At 35.1% G+C, this 20,423-nt stretch overlaps 1 protein-coding gene across 3 annotated transcripts in view; it reads left to right on the top strand.

The window, feature by feature from the left end:
• Positions 1-6,609: 6,609 nt before the first annotated feature.
• LOC306881331 (protein EFR3 homolog A-like) overlaps positions 6,610-20,423 on the top strand; it is a 43,671-nt gene continuing 29,857 nt past the window's right edge. For all 3 annotated transcript variants that reach the window (XM_079435376.1, XM_079435375.1, XM_079435374.1), the window contains exons 1-3: positions 6,610-6,709; positions 6,888-6,996; positions 17,099-17,175. In XM_079435376.1, coding sequence (XP_079291502.1) covers positions 6,987-6,996; positions 17,099-17,175 — 87 coding nt within the window. In that variant the 5' untranslated portion in view covers positions 6,610-6,709; positions 6,888-6,986. The remainder of the gene's footprint in view (positions 6,710-6,887; positions 6,997-17,098; positions 17,176-20,423) is intronic.

The raw sequence follows: 20,423 nt of genomic DNA, 5'->3' as shown, positions 1-20,423 counted from the left end.
TTTGCAGTAGCCCCTCACTGCAGAACAAATATCCAGGGGGCGGGGTTGGATCTACATCTAGGGGGTGGAGATGGGTAGGTTTAGGTGTGGGGATGGGTGGGTTTAAAGATCAGAGGGTGGAGACGGGTAGGTTTAGGCATATGTAAGGTGGGAGGAGTTGGACCTAGATCTAACCACGCCCCCTGGATCTTGTGTTCTGCAGTGAGTAGACTGAGTATCTCCTTTTTTGGGGGAAATATCCTCTTAATGCTTGATTTGACAGTTGTAAATCATTTTGTGCCTCAAAACATCTGACACTGGCAGAATTTCATTGTAAAATTTTAACACAATGGTCAGTAATATGCTGTCAACGAACATTCCAAGATAGTGATCAAAGACTACAGATTTTGGATCAAAGGAATCTTTTCAGTGTGCACCAGGATTAAAATGTGTGAAAATCAAATTAAATGTTAAATTAATATTAAGAATTGTTAGAATTACGAATTCCTTCATACAGTCTCAATCATTGGATAACAAAATATCAAAAATGATATTCCATGAGACAAAAAGTAGGGTAGGGCATGATTTTCTCCAGATTTGGTTGGACATTTAAAAAGTTTTGATGAAAGATTACTAAGGCAAGCATTGCATGCAGAGTGCACCAAAGAATTCAGCACAAAAACACCATAGTTGCAGCCACTGTTCATTTCGATTTTATGCTGACTTTTAAAGAATGGCAAGTTTTAGAATATCATGACAAATAAAAAAAGGTCAGAATTAACTCTCACTGTTATACTAAAATAACATGCACACTGTATATACACTGCATTCATAAATACTTCAAAGCCTAACAAGAAAATAACATCTGAATCAGCTCACCGATGGAAATTTCAGAATGGTGAGTTGAGCTCTCAGAAATCCAATTCACTGTATTCCTGCTTGTTTTCAAACGGATCTGGTGTCTTTACACATTCCAGTCCAATAAACTGACACTCAGTTACATTTCACCTTTCTATCTCCCCTCATCTCAGAAAAGATCTCTGCATTCAACTCTGACGCATCGACCGGTTGCCTACTCATCACCCTAGAGCTTTACCTCGAATGTGCTCATCCTCTCCCACGGATATGCACTACAGTCATATTTCTTTATTGTATTTCAGTTTACAAGACCTATTGATTCATCCTTAATGACTAGTGTTTCCTGACAGGCTCTGTCTGTCTTGCATCATGATCTTGGTATTATTCCTACTGAGGGTCTAAATTTAGCACTTGACTTGATTTTTTCCAACCTGTCCTAGTAGCTGCCACTTTATATATGTACACTATATATGTATGTATATATATATATACTTTCTTAAGCATAAGAAAATAACCATAAACAGGCTTATGGTTAATATGAATGCAATGGTAATGCAGTTTAACATTAGCAAGATTTCTATGTTGTACACAGATTACCTTAAATTTTACATAAATAGCCATTCAATTCAAAATGTTTAAAAAGGCAACATTTCAATGTCTTTCATGATCTTCATTCTTTGAAATCTGCTCTGACAGAGTGATCTGTTCTCTCAGAGTTATAATAATGTTTGTGGGCGCTTCTCAGACATTTTATAAAAAATAAGATGCCCAGCCATCCAGCTTTTTTTATTTTATTTTTTTTTATAAATAAAATCATTGTCATTTTGAATCATCATGTAGGAGTCTAGTTTTTTTTTTATCTTGTCAGGGGTCTGAGAGAATATTCAGAAGTCTCTCTCAATTGCAAATATCATGCGTGTTTATTACGCAATCCATCCATACATTGATTCTGACTGAAGACAGTGAATAGATATTGCACCTAAATGCTAGTTGGTGAAAAATGTCAAGCCCCCTGTGGAGACAGAAAAAAAAAAATCAAACTGTCTATTTCTCTCTCACACAAACAGTTGTTCTATGGGTCAGTATTGATCTGAAGCTCGGTGTGAAGCTTGTAGGTGGAAAACTGAAAATCCTTAAAGGTGGACATGTTGTGTAAGTATGTAGAAAATGGGTGAGCCCTATTTTGACAAGTATACAGGTACGAATTAAAAAATTAATTCTGTGAATTTTCAGAGCATTATGTATAAAAAGCAATGAGGATGGACAACAACAGCATTTACCATACATTGTGTAATAAGAAACGGTTTTCACTCTCAAATTGCAAGTAAATTTCACAATTAATAACAAAAAATGGCAAGCAACAGTAAATTAAATGTGAAATATTGAAGGATTTTTGTAAAACATACTCCAAGAAAACTTAAACTTAAAATTTAATCCAAAAAATTATGTTTATTTATCCTCAAGTTGTTCCAAACTTTATTTCTTCCCTAAACAAAATTTATTTTTTGATGCTGCATTTCTCTTATACAAGTGTAATGGGTTAAGATTAAAAAAAAAAAAAAAATCACAAATAAAAGTAGTATTATAAAACTATGAATTGTGCAATATAAATAATATAAATAAATATAAAGTTTTCTAACAAAACAGAGCAAAATTAGTTTGTTATAATCTGGAAATTAAAATAACATTATTCATAATACTGTATCTACTTTTATTTTCTACATATATGCAAGAAATAATATGCAAGTTACAAATCAAGGAAAATGTACATTTGTGACCCTGGACCACAACACTATCATACTTTTTTATTTTTATTTTACACACATACTTATTACATTTCAAATTTGCACCTAACATACCTGTACATACAGAATTGTCTATTATGTATATTGTGTTTGTGCTATATGGCACATTGTCCATTTTTGTATATTTGTACATTATTTTGTTTTTTATTTTTAATTGTCTGTGTCCTGTCCTGTCGCTGTCATTCTGTCGCACTGTGGAGCTACTGTCACTAAAACAAATTCCTCGTATGTGCAAACATACCTGGCAATAAAGCTCATTCTGATTCTGATTACCAGTCATAACCAGTCAATTTTTCGAAATTGAGATTTAAACATCATCTGAAAGCTGAATAAAGGATCTTGTTAGGATCAGACGATATTTGGCCGAGATACAACTATTTGAAAATCTGGAATCTGAGAGTGCAAAAAAAAATAAATCGCCTTTAAAGTTGAACAAATTAAGTTCTTAGCAATGCATATTAGTAATCAAAAATTAAGTTTTGATATACTTACAGTAGGAAATTTACAAAATATCTTCATGGAACATGATCTTTACTTAATACCCAAATGATTTTTGGCATAAAAGAAAAATCTATAATTTTGGCCCATTCAATGTATTTTTGGCTATTGCTACAAATATACCCCAGCAACTCGAGACTGGTTTTGTGGACCAGGGTCACATTTGTGTTTCACACAAATTCAAGTATTAAATTAATGTTTTCAGACTGATTAAGAGAATAATTAGTAAGCGTATGTGTGGGTTTTTCTGTATCTGTAAGTAGCTGAAAAATAATATACTCTATCCATTTACTTAATTTTAAACGTAGTTTTAAGGTTAAAATGCACATATACAAAACAAAAGTGCATATTTTAGGTGCAATCACTGCATTGCGTGTGTGCACGTGCATGCAATATTCAAATAATGACAGCACTTTAGTGAATGACCGGCAATACCAGCTGCCATTTGTGCGCGCACACACACACACAGCTAAACCATTACTCAATCAATCAAACTGCCCAAACTTTCATGCTTCATTAAACCACCAATATCAATGAGGCAGAAAACATTGTGTGTGTGTGTGTGTGGCCACAGGGAAAAATCACATCCCACAGAGTTGATGGAGATTATTGGTGAAATAGGATTATTTGGCCAGCATTTCAGTAATTTTTATGCAAATGTTTGCATCTGTAGATGCCACCGCTGTATCAAACCAGCACCAGCATTGCTGTTTCCCTGCACATTGTGTTAAACATTTAAGCCATGATACAATGTAAACACACCTAGTTACAGAGAATTGTAAGTATGCATGAGAAAGTGAGTGATTGAAACTGCTTGTGTGTGTTTTTAGTGTTTTAACAGATGTTTGGATAAAATGGAGCTTAATCACACATAATTCCTATAAAGCAAAGGTCTTATCTTAATACTGTATTCGCTCTCTCTCGCTCTCCATCACAGACACACATGCTCAGGTCCTCATAGCTTAGGCTGTTTGACTGGATGGTTTCAGCTTATCCCAATATAATCCAGTTATACACAGGAGGTCTGACACAGGCAGACATTACTGGGCTTTGTATTATTATTCATTATGACTACTGTAAATGATCGGATTCTGCCCATAATATGTCGTAATGAAGTGGCAGGTTTTTGTAACGACAAAGACATCAAAAGCTAGTTGAAACAAACCCCTTCATTTCATCAGTAATATCTTTTAAAATGAGTACATAAAGGGTTTTCTAACCTAAAAGAATTTGTTGCAACTTGGTACATGTGCTCTGATGTTTTAAAAGGTCAGGCAACTGGTTGCAGATTTCAAATAAATTGTTCACCTGAAAATTAAAATTATAGTTTACTCACATTTCATGTCATTCTAAACCTATTACATTCATTCTTCTGTGGAACAGAAAAGGAGAAATTATTAAGACTTCAATGTAGACATGTGATACTCTCATTCAGTTACAATGAATAGCATCCAAAGCTTTTATGGTTCGAAAAAGGCCACAAAAGTCACATAAAAGTGGTCCTTATGACTATATTCCAAGTTTTCTGACTGAAATGATACAATACCAAAATGTATAAGTTATTCACTGATAATCTTTCCCTCCAGTGGACCATTAACTGGTGATTGGGACCAAATACAGTGGTGTGAAAAAGTGTTGGCCCCCTTCCTGATTTCTTTATTATTTTGCATGTTTGTCACACTTTGTTTCAGATCATCAAACAAATTTAAATATTAATCAAAGATAACACAAGTAAACACAACATGCAGTTTTTGAATGAAGTTTTTTTTTTATTATGAAGGGAAAGCAAAATCCAAACCCACATGGCCCTGTGTGAAAAAGTGCTTGCCCCCTAAACCTAATAACTGGTTTGGCCACCCTTAGCAGCAACAACTGCAATCAAGCGTTTGCGATAACTTGCAATGAGTCTGTTACAGCACTGTGGAGGAATTTTGGCCCACTCATCTTGGCAGAATTGTTGAAATTCAGCCACATTGGAGGGTTTTCGAGCATGAACAGCCTTTTTAAAGTCATGCCACAGCATCTCAATAGGATTCAGGTCAGGACTTTGACTAGGCCACTCCAAAGTCTTCATTTTGTTTTTCTTCAGCCATTCAGAGGTGGATTTGCTGGTGTGTTTTGGATCATTGTCCTGCTGCAGAACTCAAGTTCGCTTCAGCTTGAGGTCACGAACAGATGGCCGGACATTGTCCTTCACGATTTTTTGGTAGACAGCTGAATTCATGGTTCCATTTATCACAGCAAGTCTTCCAGGTCCTGGGGCAAACATTTTTTTCACACAGGGCCATGTGGGTTTGGATTTTGTTTTCCCTTCATAAAAAAACCCTTCATTTAAAAACTGCATGTTGTGTTTACTTGTGTTATCTCTGATTAATATTTAAATTTGTTTGATGATCTGAAACATTAAAGTGTGACAAACATGCAAAAAAAAAAAAAAAAAACAGGAAGGGGCCAACACTTTTCACACCACTGTAATTAGGCTAAGAATTGAAGTTGAACTTGAGAAGGGAATCTATCAAATTCCTGAACAAATAAGTGAGAGAAGTTTTATTAACCGGATTAAATGCTTAATTGAAAAGATTTGACTAAAAAAAAAACTCGTTTGAATATGAATTTGAATATAGCAAAACTGGGTCCAGGACTGCGAATATACTAAAAATGTATAAATAAATATATATATAAAAAAATCAACTAAATAATTAAATAACAAATATATAATATAAAATTAATAAATTATTATTTTTTTAATTAAATTCAAAATAAACAAATAAATACGCCTAATAGTACAGTATAGAGAGTAAAACAATAAATTTAACATAAAAAAAATCGTTTTTTTCCAAAAGATATTTTACACATTTATAATATACATTTTTCACAATGTAAATTGGGTTTTTATACATGAATATATCTGCCTTTAAAAATTTAAGATGGGGATCCTTTGCATCAGGATTATCATAGCACCTAAAAGATTGAAAACCCCTGGAATAAACTACATTATGATGATTCTACGGCGCATTTAAAACTTTTTTGCTGCTTACAAGGTCCAGTTCACTGCACTGGCATTGGAAAACCAAGCAACAGAATGTCTCTTGTAGAGTGCCATAGAAAAAAGTCATTACAGAGTAAAATGATACAAGTTTAATTTTTTGGTTGATCTACTCCTTTAAAAAGAAATTGAGAGTAAAAATAATCTGGCCACATGCCATGCAAAACTCCGAAAGCGGTAATAGCTCTTTTAATTACTTTTCATCCACCCACCCACACAGGAACAGTTCATTAACCTAAATCAAAAGCAAGTGAGATTGCCCTGCTTATTAATTTTAGAAGCTAGATGGGAAGGCAGATAATATTAACGCAAACTTCCAGATACTAGTTATTATAATGCAATATTACAAAGCCAACAACTTCTTTCTTCTACCCACCTGTTCCACTCCCCGCAGCATGTGCTGTGTTTTTGTTTTTTTCAAACGCTCCTCTCTCTTCTATCACTTCCGTGTTGGTGCGTCCCGACGTCACGCGGAATGTGAAGCAGGAAACGCGGATGTGTTGCGCTTAATCTGCATCTACAGGTATTCACACACAACTCGCTTTCTTTACTTTTTTCATTCTTAACAACACAAGACGCCGTTCTGCCATTTTTAATCATGTGTTTTTATATCCATCAGTTTAAGCTCGGTGATGGGTTCTGATAGGATTCGCTTAATCCGTATGTGTGTGTGTGTGTGTGTGTGTGTGTGTGTGATCCAGACGTGTTCCGATCCATATGTCGAACCCAACCCCCCTTTCAAGCTGATCTGATCCAAACGCAGTGCATCGGACGCGGGTTGGACGGAACCGAGTGGAGGAATGCCTACCGGTAAGCGCCCAAACCCGAGCCGGTCACAGCCTCAGCCCTAGCCCTCTGTCATTAACTTAAGACGGTTTATGCTGTAAATGTTGTGCTGCAGTGTGTATGTGAGAATGAGTCAGTGTCATTAGCCTACTGGGGTTCTGCTGATCTCAGCTCTTCACTGCTGCTTCTGCATCAACAGAAAAGCACAAAAAGTACTATATGGTATTGCCATTGTTTTGGTATTCTCTCCTTAAGTGTCTAGGGACATGAAAATGCTAATCATTCAGTAGTACCATGGTATTCCCAGAGTTTTACCCATGATCCCATGCAGGACAATGAGTCACTCAGACTCTGTTGAGGTGTTGGCACTGATGCCATAGACCTTGACAGCAGGTGGCACTGGCATGTGATTTAGTGTCAGCATAAAATCCTACTCAGCAGGGTCCAAGTTGGACATCTTATGTAATGTATTTGCAGTCTCTGATTTTAATGTTCCTGAAAAGCTTATGAAAGTCTCCTGCAACCAAGAGAGATTGTTATGCTTCGTTCTTCAGTGTTATTTTCGAATCGCTGAGATTCAATAGTTTTTTTTATTAGTTTGAATTAGGCTAGTTTTTGTCACATTTTCTGATTTTCAATTTTTATTTAATTTTCAGTTATTTTAGTATATCAAGTTAAACTAAATAATAAAAAAGTTTCCTTAACTTTTTTTTAAAATTTCAAGTAATGAAAAAGTAATGGTTTTAGTTTCTTTTATCTGAGGCCATCGCTATATGACACGTGTGTCTTATTTATTTAGATGTTGTGGTTGATGTTGTTTAGTCTTGTTTGACTTTGTCAGCTATTTAGGCTGATATTTGTGATATTCTTTACTTTGGACTTTGTAGTGGTTTTGATTTAGTTTAGTTTGGTGTTTGCAGAATTGTTTAGTGTTGTTCAGTTGGTTTTGTTTTGGGGGGATTTTACTGGTGTTGGATTTAAAGTCAGTATGAGACACAATTGTGATTGTATTTTCTCTTCTGTGGTGACATCTGTTTGAATTCTACAGTATATTCTTAGTGAGCCATATTTGAAGCTATACTGATGTAGGCTACATGCGTTAAAAGTTGAATTCTTTATTTTTATTTATCAAGTTAACACATAGTTTTTGTATTTTATTTTCACATTCACATCACATTTCACATGTTTAGGTACCACAACATAGTCCTTCCCACTGTTAGCTGGGCAAATCAGTTCAAAACAGTTTAAGCTAATTCTAATGTATGTTTATTTGGGACATTTCAGCCATTGCACAGTATATATTTCCATACTGTTTGATTCTATGTTGTTTTATTGTTATTGGCTGCGTTTATGTTTGGTGTTTGCATGTTTAGTTTAGCATATATTATAGTTTTATATGCCATTTAGTTTGCCATTTGTGGACGTTTTGGTGTTCATTAGCTTAAAAGATGTTTTTGGTATCATTTTGCATGTTTGATGTTTACAAGATTATCTTGGTGTTGTCAGATTTACCATTTTTGGTATTGTTTTATTATTAATCAGTGTCAAGACTGGTTTGGTGTTGTTTAATTTGAGATGATTTTGGTGGTTTAGTTTAGCATGATTTTTGCCTTTGTTAAATTTGCCATATTATTTTTACATTTACATTTACATTTACAAATGTAAATATTATTTTTCGTTTGGTGTTGTTTTCATTATTGCTATGTTTGATGTTTGTGACATTGTTTAGTTTCGCATGTAATGTAGTTTTGTGTGGTATTTAGTTTGCCATTTGTGATATTGTTTAGTGTTGCATTATTTCGTCAGATTGTGTAATGTGTAGTTTGACGCAGTAGGCCAGACACCCCTGAGGGTTATTGCTGCTGACGCTCTGCACTCAGAAGAGAAGTAAAACACACACAGACACACACACACACACACACACACACACACACACACTCACTCACTCACTCACTCACTCACACAGAGAGAGTAGGGTGACCTCTTCACTGAAGTACAAACACAACTCCCACACCCCTCAGAGGGAGTATGATAACCTCTCTGCTCTGACACACATACAGTCTATTTCTGGGCAGTCAGGACCCTGTAAGACGAGCCCTTTATCCTTGACATGGGATGAGAGAGGAAAATGTAGAGAAAAAGTGATTCTGTAAATGTTTTGCAGCTGCATTCACACTACAGGCCTATTTCCTTGACACAAATATGGTTTATTTTTCTCTATTTACATTCACTTAAGACATCACTGACTTTATTATTAACTATCGATCTAACATTGTTTAGTAGTACTTTTACTATTACATTATATTGCATGTGCTTGACTATAAAATGTCTTGAAGAGGTTGACAAAATATTGCAAAATATGGCACAGACGTCAGTTGTGTCGTGACATTAGAGAAATAACTGGTTCTTGGTTTCGTTGATTGCCCTGATAATATAACTCGTGTAGGTCTTAGTATGCATTAACTAAACTTGAGCGGCAAGTGATTTACGTCTAACCAGGCCTGTCTGCAATGTTGGTTAGTGATAAGGGGTAGTCAGAGTCTGGTTCAGTTGAAGTTCATAGTGTTATTCTCTTATAACATGCTTTGTTCATGCTCCGGATTTATATTTTACGAATCTTGTTCAATCACAAACAATCACGTTTTTGAATCTAGAGCCCATTAATAATTAAAAAAAAAACCCTGTAAACTATATAGCGGTCCTCTAAAATAATTATTTTAAGTTATTTATTATGAGGACAATTATTATTATTTAAGTTTGCACACCCTTACTAGTTTATGTTGGCAGCAAAGCATTGGCAAAATCCAAGATTCCAAATAATCGGGTCCAAATAATCAAGATTAGAGCACATTAATAAAAAACAAAAACAAAAAACATTTGTCAACTACACAGTTCTCAGATGAAATAAAGGGTGATTTTATTATTATTATTATTATTAACAACAACAGTAACAGCACTTATTATTATTAAATTAGGTTAAATTATTGAATTTATAAGAATGCATTTTTTTATTCCCCTACAGAGGACTTGAGTTTGCACACCCTTAACCGTTTCTGTTGGCAGCAAAGCATTGGCAGAACTTAACTTTGGATATAGAAGTCATTGCCAAATTCTACAAATCTTACTCAAGTCCAAATAATCAAAATTTTTTAAATCTGGAGAGTATTAATAAAAAAAAAATAAAAAAAACTCAGTTCTCCACTAAAATAAAGGACTATTATTATTATTTTATTTTAGTTAAAAGTAAAACAATATTATTTTAATATTAAATTAAATCTTATTTCTTATTGATAACAATAAAAATGGAGTTTTACTATTTTACAGAGGACTTGAGTTTGCATACCCTTTGCTGCTGGCAGCAAAGCATTGGCAAATCCTGACTTTGGATGCTAGTTTGTAGTTTGCACACCTTGCTGAAAATGAGAACTGCTGTTTCAATGTGATTTTGTGTCTTTTTGTTCTTTCAGCTAGGATATCTAAGCAGCATGAGATGTTAAATCTTTCTCATATTGCAGCAAAAATTACTATGTCAGATATTTGCCATATGTACTTAATCGAATGTCAGACGATATTGTCACTTAGATTGGGTTTGTTCAAATATCAGTGAATTTGATAATTGACAGTGTAAATGCTGTTGAAATGTCTCTGTGTGCAGGGGACAATGACCACCCAGCCTCTCTCTCTTTCTCAAGGGTATTTCCGCTTCTATCTCTCTGAAGGAGCTCTCTGTTTATCTCTCTCTCAAGGATCTTTCTCCCTCTCTCATGGCTTTGAGATGATAATGTGCACGTTTGCAAAGCAAAGTTTGATCTTCCGTTTTGAGTGTGCCAGAGAGTTTGATCTGTGTGTGTGTTTGATCTGTCATCTGTTTTGTATTGGTGTTCCTCGCTTTCCTTTCAGCAATGTCTCATTCATATGCGCAGTGAACGACGTGCTAGTGAAGATTCAGTGTGAGGGAAAACATCAAGGGAAGGCAGCGGCGTGTGTGTTTTGTGTTGGTCAAGAGTGTGCGCGTACGTGGTGGCATTATTCGCTCAGATTCTCGTGTTGACACTGCGGTGAAATTTTCAATGTGCCAAAACACCAGCATCATCAGAATTAAATACTGTACTGCTCAGCCCTCTGTCCTCATGCAGATGCGTGTGTGTGTGTGTGTGTGTGTGTTATAGAATATGTTTAGACTTCCTGCACTGTACAGCACCTAGAGAGAGAAAGATAGAGAGACAGAAAGAGAGCGATTGTCTCCCAGGTCCAGTGAGCAGACACAGACATGGACTCAGAGAACGCTGATGCTGGTAGGTCTGATCCGTGTGTGTTTGTACTGGTTTTTTGTCCGCGTGTCCTTGATTGTTTGATTTCAGGTAATTTTTCAGCATGTATAATATATAGAAACATTCAAATATACAGCCTGACAGTCGAATATATCTTAAATAGCAAAATATTAGGTGAAAAAGCTTTCATTAGAATTAACAATTGACAAATTTATCGACAATGCTATTTTTTTGGCCATTTTGAAATCATCGGCCAATAACAGCCATTTTGGCCGATTAATAGAAGTGGTAGTTACCACTTGTGCCAAAGATGTCTGTCTGAATGTGTATGAGTGTCGGGACGATAATTCAGAGTACATGCGTTGAGTTTAATATTATTTAAATTAAATTTAAATATAATATGAAGCTTACAACACAGTCAGCATGCAAATTAAAATACTGATGTATTTTTGCTATATATATATATATATATGGATCTAGTTAACCTCACTAATTGATTAGTCATTGGACTTAAGACAATGGCATGTAGTCCTTTTTCAGTTAAACCTTATTTTAAAAATAAAGTAAAAAATTGGTGATTCATAAAATGCAAGTCCATGGCTACTGTCACATGGAGAGTCAAAAAATAATATCAGGCAACACAAAATTATTACAGGGTGTGAATCGATTCATTCACGATTCATTTCGATTACGATTATCATGTCAATGATTCGATTCAATTCGATATCACAATGCATCATGATTATATCAAATTTATTTTGTGCATTTTTATTAAATTATACAAGCAGGCAACTTTTTCAAATTATTATGTTAATTAATTAATATATTAATATATAATTGATTTTATTGTTAAGAACTAAAAGTAAATATAACTTTTAAAACATACAAGCAAATATAAAGTAATAAAGGGGGGAAAAGACAATTACAAGTGATAAACAAAAAGCACTTTCAGTCTGGGAGTGCTTTAAGTATCCGAAAGTTTACAGACAATCATAATTATGGGTTTTTCTTTTTTCCTCCATATTATTGCCATTTGATTATTACTGATGAGATTATAGACAGTGGCAGCTTTAATAGGCTGCATTCACACTAATGCACAGATCTATTTCGACATATCAGATGTTTTGTCCTGTTCTGAAAACATAACTGGCTGTGTTTACATCAATTTCGTATCATAAAAGTAGATGCAAGTGCATTTAACTGCAGCCGTGAGCTTCAGGACAAACACAAAGTGCACATGTGAAAGTTTGTCAGTACGTGAGTTTCGTGCATCTAATATGTACTGCGTTCCAAACGGCAGAAATAAAAGCATATCTAAAGTAAAACACTGAAGTAACCGCGGCTGGAAGCACTGTCAAGCAATGCTCACGTCACGTGTCTCAGTGCATATTTTGTGCAATGAATGATTGTCTCTACTGTGCACACGTGCCATATTCGGGAAAAAGCCAAGCTCAAATTTTAAAATCGAGAGTGCATTTTTAATACTCGCGTGACAAGCGTGTATGCGAATGACGTCAGTGGGCTATAATCGATTATGGTCTATTTCTGCATGGATGCAGAATCATCCACGCCTGCATCGCGATGCAACGATTAATTTTGACACCCCTAACTGTGGCGCCTGGTAATATATTGAGGTCTTACAAAGCAAAATAATGAGAATGTGCAAAAAACATTATTACCTGTAATCCTCAGCTTGAAGGAAAACTGTGAAGTCTGATTACTTTCAATGATCTGGTTCTTTCAGATAACATAATTACATTTGGGTTACAACAGGGTGTCTTGTTCTCAGGTGATACATTAAACCAGTCATAGTAAAGTTATTTGGCAACGAGCTGCCTCTAGATATTTTTACCTGAACATAATTTTACATATTGAATTTTACATATTCACCCCCAAAAAATTACTCACCCTTGTGTCTTTTCAAATTTGGACTTTCTTTCTACTGTGGAGCATAAACGGTTTGGAATGACAGATTTGGGTGATAAATGATGACCAAATGTATTGTTTGGATGAAATATGACTTAATATTTCACCAGGACAAGCATTTTGATCATTCATGCGCAGCCATGCCATGGGTCAACTCTCCTTTAATATACATTGACCATCCTGATCTGTAAATATTGGCTTCAGCCTTTGAAATTAATTAGAAGAACTATAAAGAACATGGAATAAGAGAGAAAAACAGGGATTATGTGTTTGAAACAGCATATTTAAATACTGCCTGAGCAAATGCCATACATACTTCATGCTGTTTTCATAACCAATACACATTGTGCAGGCACTCGTGATTTCGTTTGTCGTCGCCTAAATTATCGCTGCCTGCCGTGCTCCCAGATGTCAGTCATATTTTTAAAAGCTAGAAGTTTGGAGGCATTTGCATTGCATTATGGGAAATAGTAACTGGGCTAATAATCTCAGAAGTGCACAGCAAATGTGCAGACGATGCACACCGTGTAAATGGTTGAATTTCATTCGAATGTAAAACTGGTCAGATGGTAGCACGAGATAAGAGGTTTTCCGTTTCTTTCGCATTCATTCCTTTTTCGCTCCGTATTGACTAGCTCATGCATATTTTGTTATCTGCCCTCTACTCCATCGACCCATGCTGGTAAATTTAGCACAGTGTGTGTATCGGTGTGTTTGGGAGAGTGTATTTGTATAGACTCTTACCTGTACTCTGTCAGATGGCAAAGGATTATGGGTTTTTACATCATAGACTTTGGTCTTTAGCTTCAAATATGAATAGAAAGCCCTGTATATATACAGTACACACTAAAGCAAACATGCACAGATGAAAGGTCAGAGGTTAAACTCAAAAGTGGATCATTCTAGTTAGAATAGTTACTATATTTAAAATCTTGTGGCAGATCAAAACAAATATTTGACTGCAATGCTTAGAAAGTTGAATAAAAACAAATATAAATGTATTTTTTAACTTTTTTTTTTTTTTTTTATTAGTTTACTCCCCACAGGTTGTTTTGTGTTTATGTCATGTGGACATAAAGGTCTTAAAACTCTTCTTCATTATTATGCATCATGGTCTGTCTCTAAGATAGATGGTAATTCTGTTATGGCAGCTTTCTCTCGGGCTCTGCTCTCGCTCTTCAAACTCTTAAGCTATTTCAGGTCCTCATAAGGTTAAGAGGATTTTCTCTGCAGGCACTGAATCAATCTCTTCATTTCCCCAGACGCTCTCATGTTGGCAGTAATGGGGATTCAACAGGCACCAGTGAGAAGCAGGATTTGCACCCTACTCTGGGGTGGCCCGCACAGGGTGAGGGCCCCCTGCTGGCCGTGGCTGCGTCTTCTTTGTTATGAAATAGAGCTTTCCTCTTGGAAATGTAGATGAAGAAGAAAACTTGATTTTGTTTTCAGAATTCCCTTGACATTAGTATTATTTATTTATATAGTCTCTTCATTTGAACTTGTTTTGTGTTTTTTGAAAATTAAAAATAAAATTGGACCCACATTTGAAATTGTCGTTCAGTTGGCTGAATTGTCACTGTTTAGACCCTAATGCTCTGTTGATTATGATTATGGATCTTTTATGCCTTTCAAACTTAAATATTTGGTTCTCTGTGTTGTACGTGCTTGTTGTAAATTCTGCTAATTTGTCACTGATTAACATTATCTAGCCAGCTCACAGGATATTTTGTAGAAACTGTGTTCTGTGTATATTTATGTGTGTATATATACACACACACACATACAGTATATATTTTGAAAATATTTACATGTCTATATTTATAATAAATAAATATAATAAATATATTTAATATATAAACAAAACTTTTGTGAAATATATACATGCATGTGTGTATTTATATATGCATAATAAATATAAATATACACAGCACACATATTATGTAAACACAATTTTTTGTTGTGATTAATAATATATATATATATATTAGTGTTTTTTAACATTGTCCAAATATATATTACATATAATAATAATAAATAATAATTATAATATTTAATAATATGTATATGTTGTTAATAATATGTTGTATGTATTTATTTATTTTTTAACATTAATGTCCAAATATATGTTACAGTCTGTAAAAAAAATAAATGAAATTTCAACTGGGACAGAAAAAAAAAAGTTAATTGTCGAGAATCTTTTTGTGCATATTGTGTACGTTATTCTAAACAAACTTGCATTATAAATTCAATTATAAATTTTCATCAAAAGATAATTCCTTCTGTCTGCTGATGTAAACAAGGTCCTATGAGCAAGAAAAATATTGTTTTAACAAATAATATGCCCCAGTTTTTACAACTAATCAACTCAAGTCTCACCTTCCATTATTCTCACCTTCTGCGGATTTTTTTAAAATAACTTTTAAATGCATAATTTTACAAAGTTAAATGCATCAAAAATGGCCATTTTTTTCCCTTTATTATTATTTCTTTTTCATTTATTTATTTATTTTAAGATTTATTTATTTTAAGACCAGGACTCCTTTCTGAGTCCTGGTCTCATTTCTGTCTGTCACCTCAGAACACAGTAGGCGTAACTTCCATTCATCTGTAATTGGTTGGCACTCCTGCCAGTCCCAGTAGAGGGCGATTCCTCTACAGGTATTCAGTCCAGGTGTGTCTGAGTCTCAGACCAGGGTTGAAGCAGGAGGCAGAAAGGTCGCTGTTTTGACCAGGTTTGTTTGTTTGACCAGTTTCGAGGGTCTAAAGTGTCAACAAAGGTCAGAGGTCATGATGAGGAGGTACAGGCAGGTGCCACGCTCAGAAGCTGACGGGACCTTCAGATACAGACACACCTGGGAGAGGAGATCTATCCTTAGCAGACTTGGTATCTATGTGTGTTTGTTTGTGTGCAATCGTGATGATTAATACAAGCCTGTTGCGCACCCTTTGTTAGTAAGATTGTTGATGCATTTGTCACTTTGCCATAGAGCTCGACTCGCTCACTCGCTCTCTTTCACTATTCTATTTATTTGTCTCCCTCGCAGCATCTCTCGCTTTTTCCGTCTTTCTGAAGTTGGATCAGGTGTTTGAGCTGATAATGGCGGCTCATTTTCCACATCTCACTTTACAATCCCTGCACACACACACACACACGTTCTGTTGGCATATACACATGCATGCACATGCAATCTAGATTTATTATCCATGTTGGACTGGATGAATGAACAATTTCAGCTCTAGCTGGTGAAGGGCTGTCAGAGCAGCATGTGTGTTGAATATAAGGGGTGTGCGTGTGTTTGTGTGTGTACTAGCTGCTCTGCTGCTCTCAGATTTCTTCTTTGACTTTTTTAAATAATTAATTAGCCCTTCAAACTGTGTGGCATCACACACACACACACACAGAGACTGTAGTTTGCATTGTCCCTTTCATCAGTGCACACATACACATTTCATCCTGACAGCTCATTTTAATGTCATTCTTATGTAGATTCTGAAGTTCTTATTGGCTTGAGTGGGTGAAATCTGAATGTATGTGTCAGACTGCTTATGTTGCATATCTGTCCTATCTCATTAGAGCCATTCTTGCATTCAGAAACTTCCAGACACAGCGCAGTGAAACGCAACAAAGCAGGTGTCACAAGGCACATTTGTAAAGGCTGAACTTCTTTTAACTTAACAAACTGTCTCAAAATGTGATTCTATGGCAGAAAATGCTTAAAAACTGTTAAAATAGAAAACAATTACAAAACCGTGCAGACAGTTGTAAGAACGGTATACCTTAGATCTGTTTATTTCATTAAATGCACAAATTCAAACTCGCTGCAATCATTTGTGTTCATGCAGACTGAACAGAAAACATACAAAGTTCATTTAAAATGTCAAGGTTGTGCATCTTTTGTATGCGTAAGACTTCTTCTCTCTTTTCACAGGTGTGTGTGGATGTTGTGGTCCTCTGCGGCCACGCTACAAGCGTCTAGTGGACAACATTTTCCCAGAGGACCCCAAGGTAACAAATCACTGGAATAGATGGAAATACAAGGAATTTCTGGAATATTAGAAGAATGGAATGAAATGGAATATTACTGGTTGCCAACTTGTCTGCTAGGCATCCATCTTAAGTGCATTACATCTTAGTTTTGCAATATAATTATACATGACACATGCACAAAATTGAAATAAAAATAAATAACTATATACAGTCATGGTCAAACATATTGGCACCCTCGGTAAATATGATCAAAGAAGGCTGTGAAAATTAATCTGCATTGTTAATCCTTTTGATATTTGTTTAAAAAATTCACAAAAATCTAACCTTTCATTGGATAATAAGAATTTAAAATGGGGGGAAATATCATTATGAAATAAATGTTTTTCTCAAATACACGTTGGTCACAATTATTGGCACCCCTAGAAATTCTTATGAGTAAAATATCTCTGAAGTATATTCCCATTCATATTAACAATTTTGAGCACTCCAGGGTGATTATGAACATGAAATTATCCAGCCATGGCTTCCTGTTTCACAGAAATATAAATAGGAGGGAAAACAAAGCCCAAATTCCCTTAATCATCCATCACAATGAGAAAAACCAAAGAATATATTTCTGATGTGCAGCAAAAGATAATTCAGCTTCACAAATTAGTGAAGTGGCTTTAAGAAAAGAGCTAGAGCAGTGAAAATTCCCATTTCCACCTTCAGGGCAATAATTAAGAATTTCCAATCAACAGAAAATGTTATGAAACCACCTGGAAGAGGGCGTGTGTCTATATCGTCCTAATGCACGGTGAGAAGAAGGGTTTGAGTGGCTAAAGACTCTCCAAGGACCACAGCTGGAGAATTGCAGAAAAGAGTAGAAAATAATAGAGTCTCAGGGTCAGAAAACCTTAAAGAAGAATTGTCAAACAGCACCTACATCACCACATGTTGTTTGGGAGGGTTTCAAGAAAAATTCTACTCACTCATCCAAAAACAATCTCCAGCATATTCAGTTATCAGACACGACTGGAACTTCAAATGGGACCAGCTTCTATGGTCAGATGAAACTAAAAAATTAGCTTTTTAGCAGCAAATACTCAAGATGGGTTTGGTGAACACAGGGGTAAAAAGTACCCCATGTGTACAATGAAATATACTGCTGTATTTTTTATGTTGTGGGCCTATATTTCTGCTGGAGGTCCTGGACATCTTGTTTAGACACACGGCATCACTGATTCTATCAAATACCAACAGATAAAAAAATTAATAAGTGACTGACTCTGTTAGAAATCTTATTCATGTTTGGATCTTCCGACCGTACAATAATCCAAACACAAACCTCAAAAACAACACAAAAATGGGTCACTGAGTACAAAACCAAGCTTCTGGCCATGCCGGTCCTCTGACCTGAACCCTGTAGAAAATGAGAGAGGTGAACTGAAGAGAAGAAGCACCGTCATGGAGCTGTAAATCTGAAGGATCTGGAGTGATTCTGGATGAAGGAATGGTCTCTGATCTCTTGTCAGGTGTTCTCTAACCTCATCAGGCATTATAGAAGAAAATTTAGAGCTGTTAAACTGGCAAAATGGAGGTTTCAAAAATTATTGAAGGGTGCTGTTAATTCTGACCAATGTGTATTAGAGAAAAACATTGATTTCATAATGATATTTCCCCTCCCATTTTAAATTCTTATTATCCAATGAAAGGGTTAGATTTTTGTGATTTTTATTTTTTTTTTAATAAAGATCAAAAGGATAAACAATGCAGATTAATTTTCACAGCCGCCTTTGATCATATTTACCAAGGGTGCCGATATTTTTGGCCATGACTGTATATATATGTGTGTGTGTGTGTGTGTGTGTGTGTGTATATATATATATATATATATATATATATATATATATATATATATATATATATATATATATATATATATATGTATATACTGTATATGTATATGTATGTATGCATGTATATATTTAATTTGATTTAGTAATTAAATTATTTCAAGTATTTTTATAATTTTTTTAATTGTACAATTAAAGTGATTGAAATAAAATTATATATATATATATATATATGTATATATAATCTGTGAAATCTTCAAATTTACTCAAATATTTGAAAATTTTGAATGTTTTATAATTTTCCATTTGACAGGATTATTCATAGGTTTTGTAACTGATAGAATTTTGTTCATTGGCTAAGCAACGGATATTAGCCCAGATTTAGCCATTATTTTAAAATGGCCAAAATGTTGGCCTGATCAATATCTCACTGTATCATCTGTTATTACACAAACACACACACATAATTTGATATACTAATTATTCAATAACTAATTAATAAAATGACACTATGAAATCTTAAAATTCAGTCAAATATTTGATTGTTTGGAATGTATTTTAAAGGTCCCATATTGTACTCCTTTCTGGAGTTTTATTTTTGGTTTTGATGTCCTTAAGAATAGGCGGTATAAGTACCAAAAACCATCTCAATATATTTTTACAGCTCCTCTTTCAGTAGCTCTGCTAAGAACAGGTTGATTTTGGCCTGTCTAATTAATATTCATGAGCCTCTCTTTCCAATTGTCCTGTTGTTTTCTGAGAGACGCACGGTCAGGCCAACCTCATGTAACTAGTTAGGGCTGACGTCACAATTGCGTCACCGCGCTAAGCTGGAAGCAAAACAAAGGGAAAACTGGAGCTGGCCCATTCAAACCAGCACAGATTCGGCTACATAAGGAGCTTAAAATATCATCATCTTGTGATGTTGAGTGCCAGAATTGATGTAATACAGCCTCAAATTAGAAATTTGTTCACATACCTGCTGCCACTGCCAGACAAAAAACCGCCGACAGCTGTGGTTAAACACGATAAAACGAGCAGACTGGACAGACACGTTCGTCAAAAATGCTTGCGTTTGCCGCGCACACTTCTTATCAGAAAAGGTTCAATAAAGTGTGTTCTTTTGTTGTTATGGGCGCGTCTAAAGATTTCTTGCATCTCACGACTTTGTTGTGTATGTGCATGCATGTAAAACAACAAACTGACGATTTAAATTAATTTGTAATTACATTGTGTATACAAGTATATACATTATCGTGATTAATTGTGGCTGGAGGATGGATGGGACAGTGGGCGGTGCTCGGGGTGGTGACTGAAGACGGTGACTGAGTAGTTCGGACGTCACATTTTTACGGAAGTCACAAGGGCTCGTGAAAAAGCACAGCTACTTTATGGAGGCTGTGTGTACTTTACTGTGGACTGACTGTTTTG

The sequence above is a fragment of the Barbus barbus genome (genome assembly GCF_936440315.1).
Source record: "Barbus barbus genome assembly, chromosome: 15".
In the NCBI taxonomy this organism is placed as follows: domain Eukaryota; kingdom Metazoa; phylum Chordata; class Actinopteri; order Cypriniformes; family Cyprinidae; genus Barbus; species Barbus barbus.
This window is presented reverse-complemented; position numbering and strand designations above follow the sequence as displayed.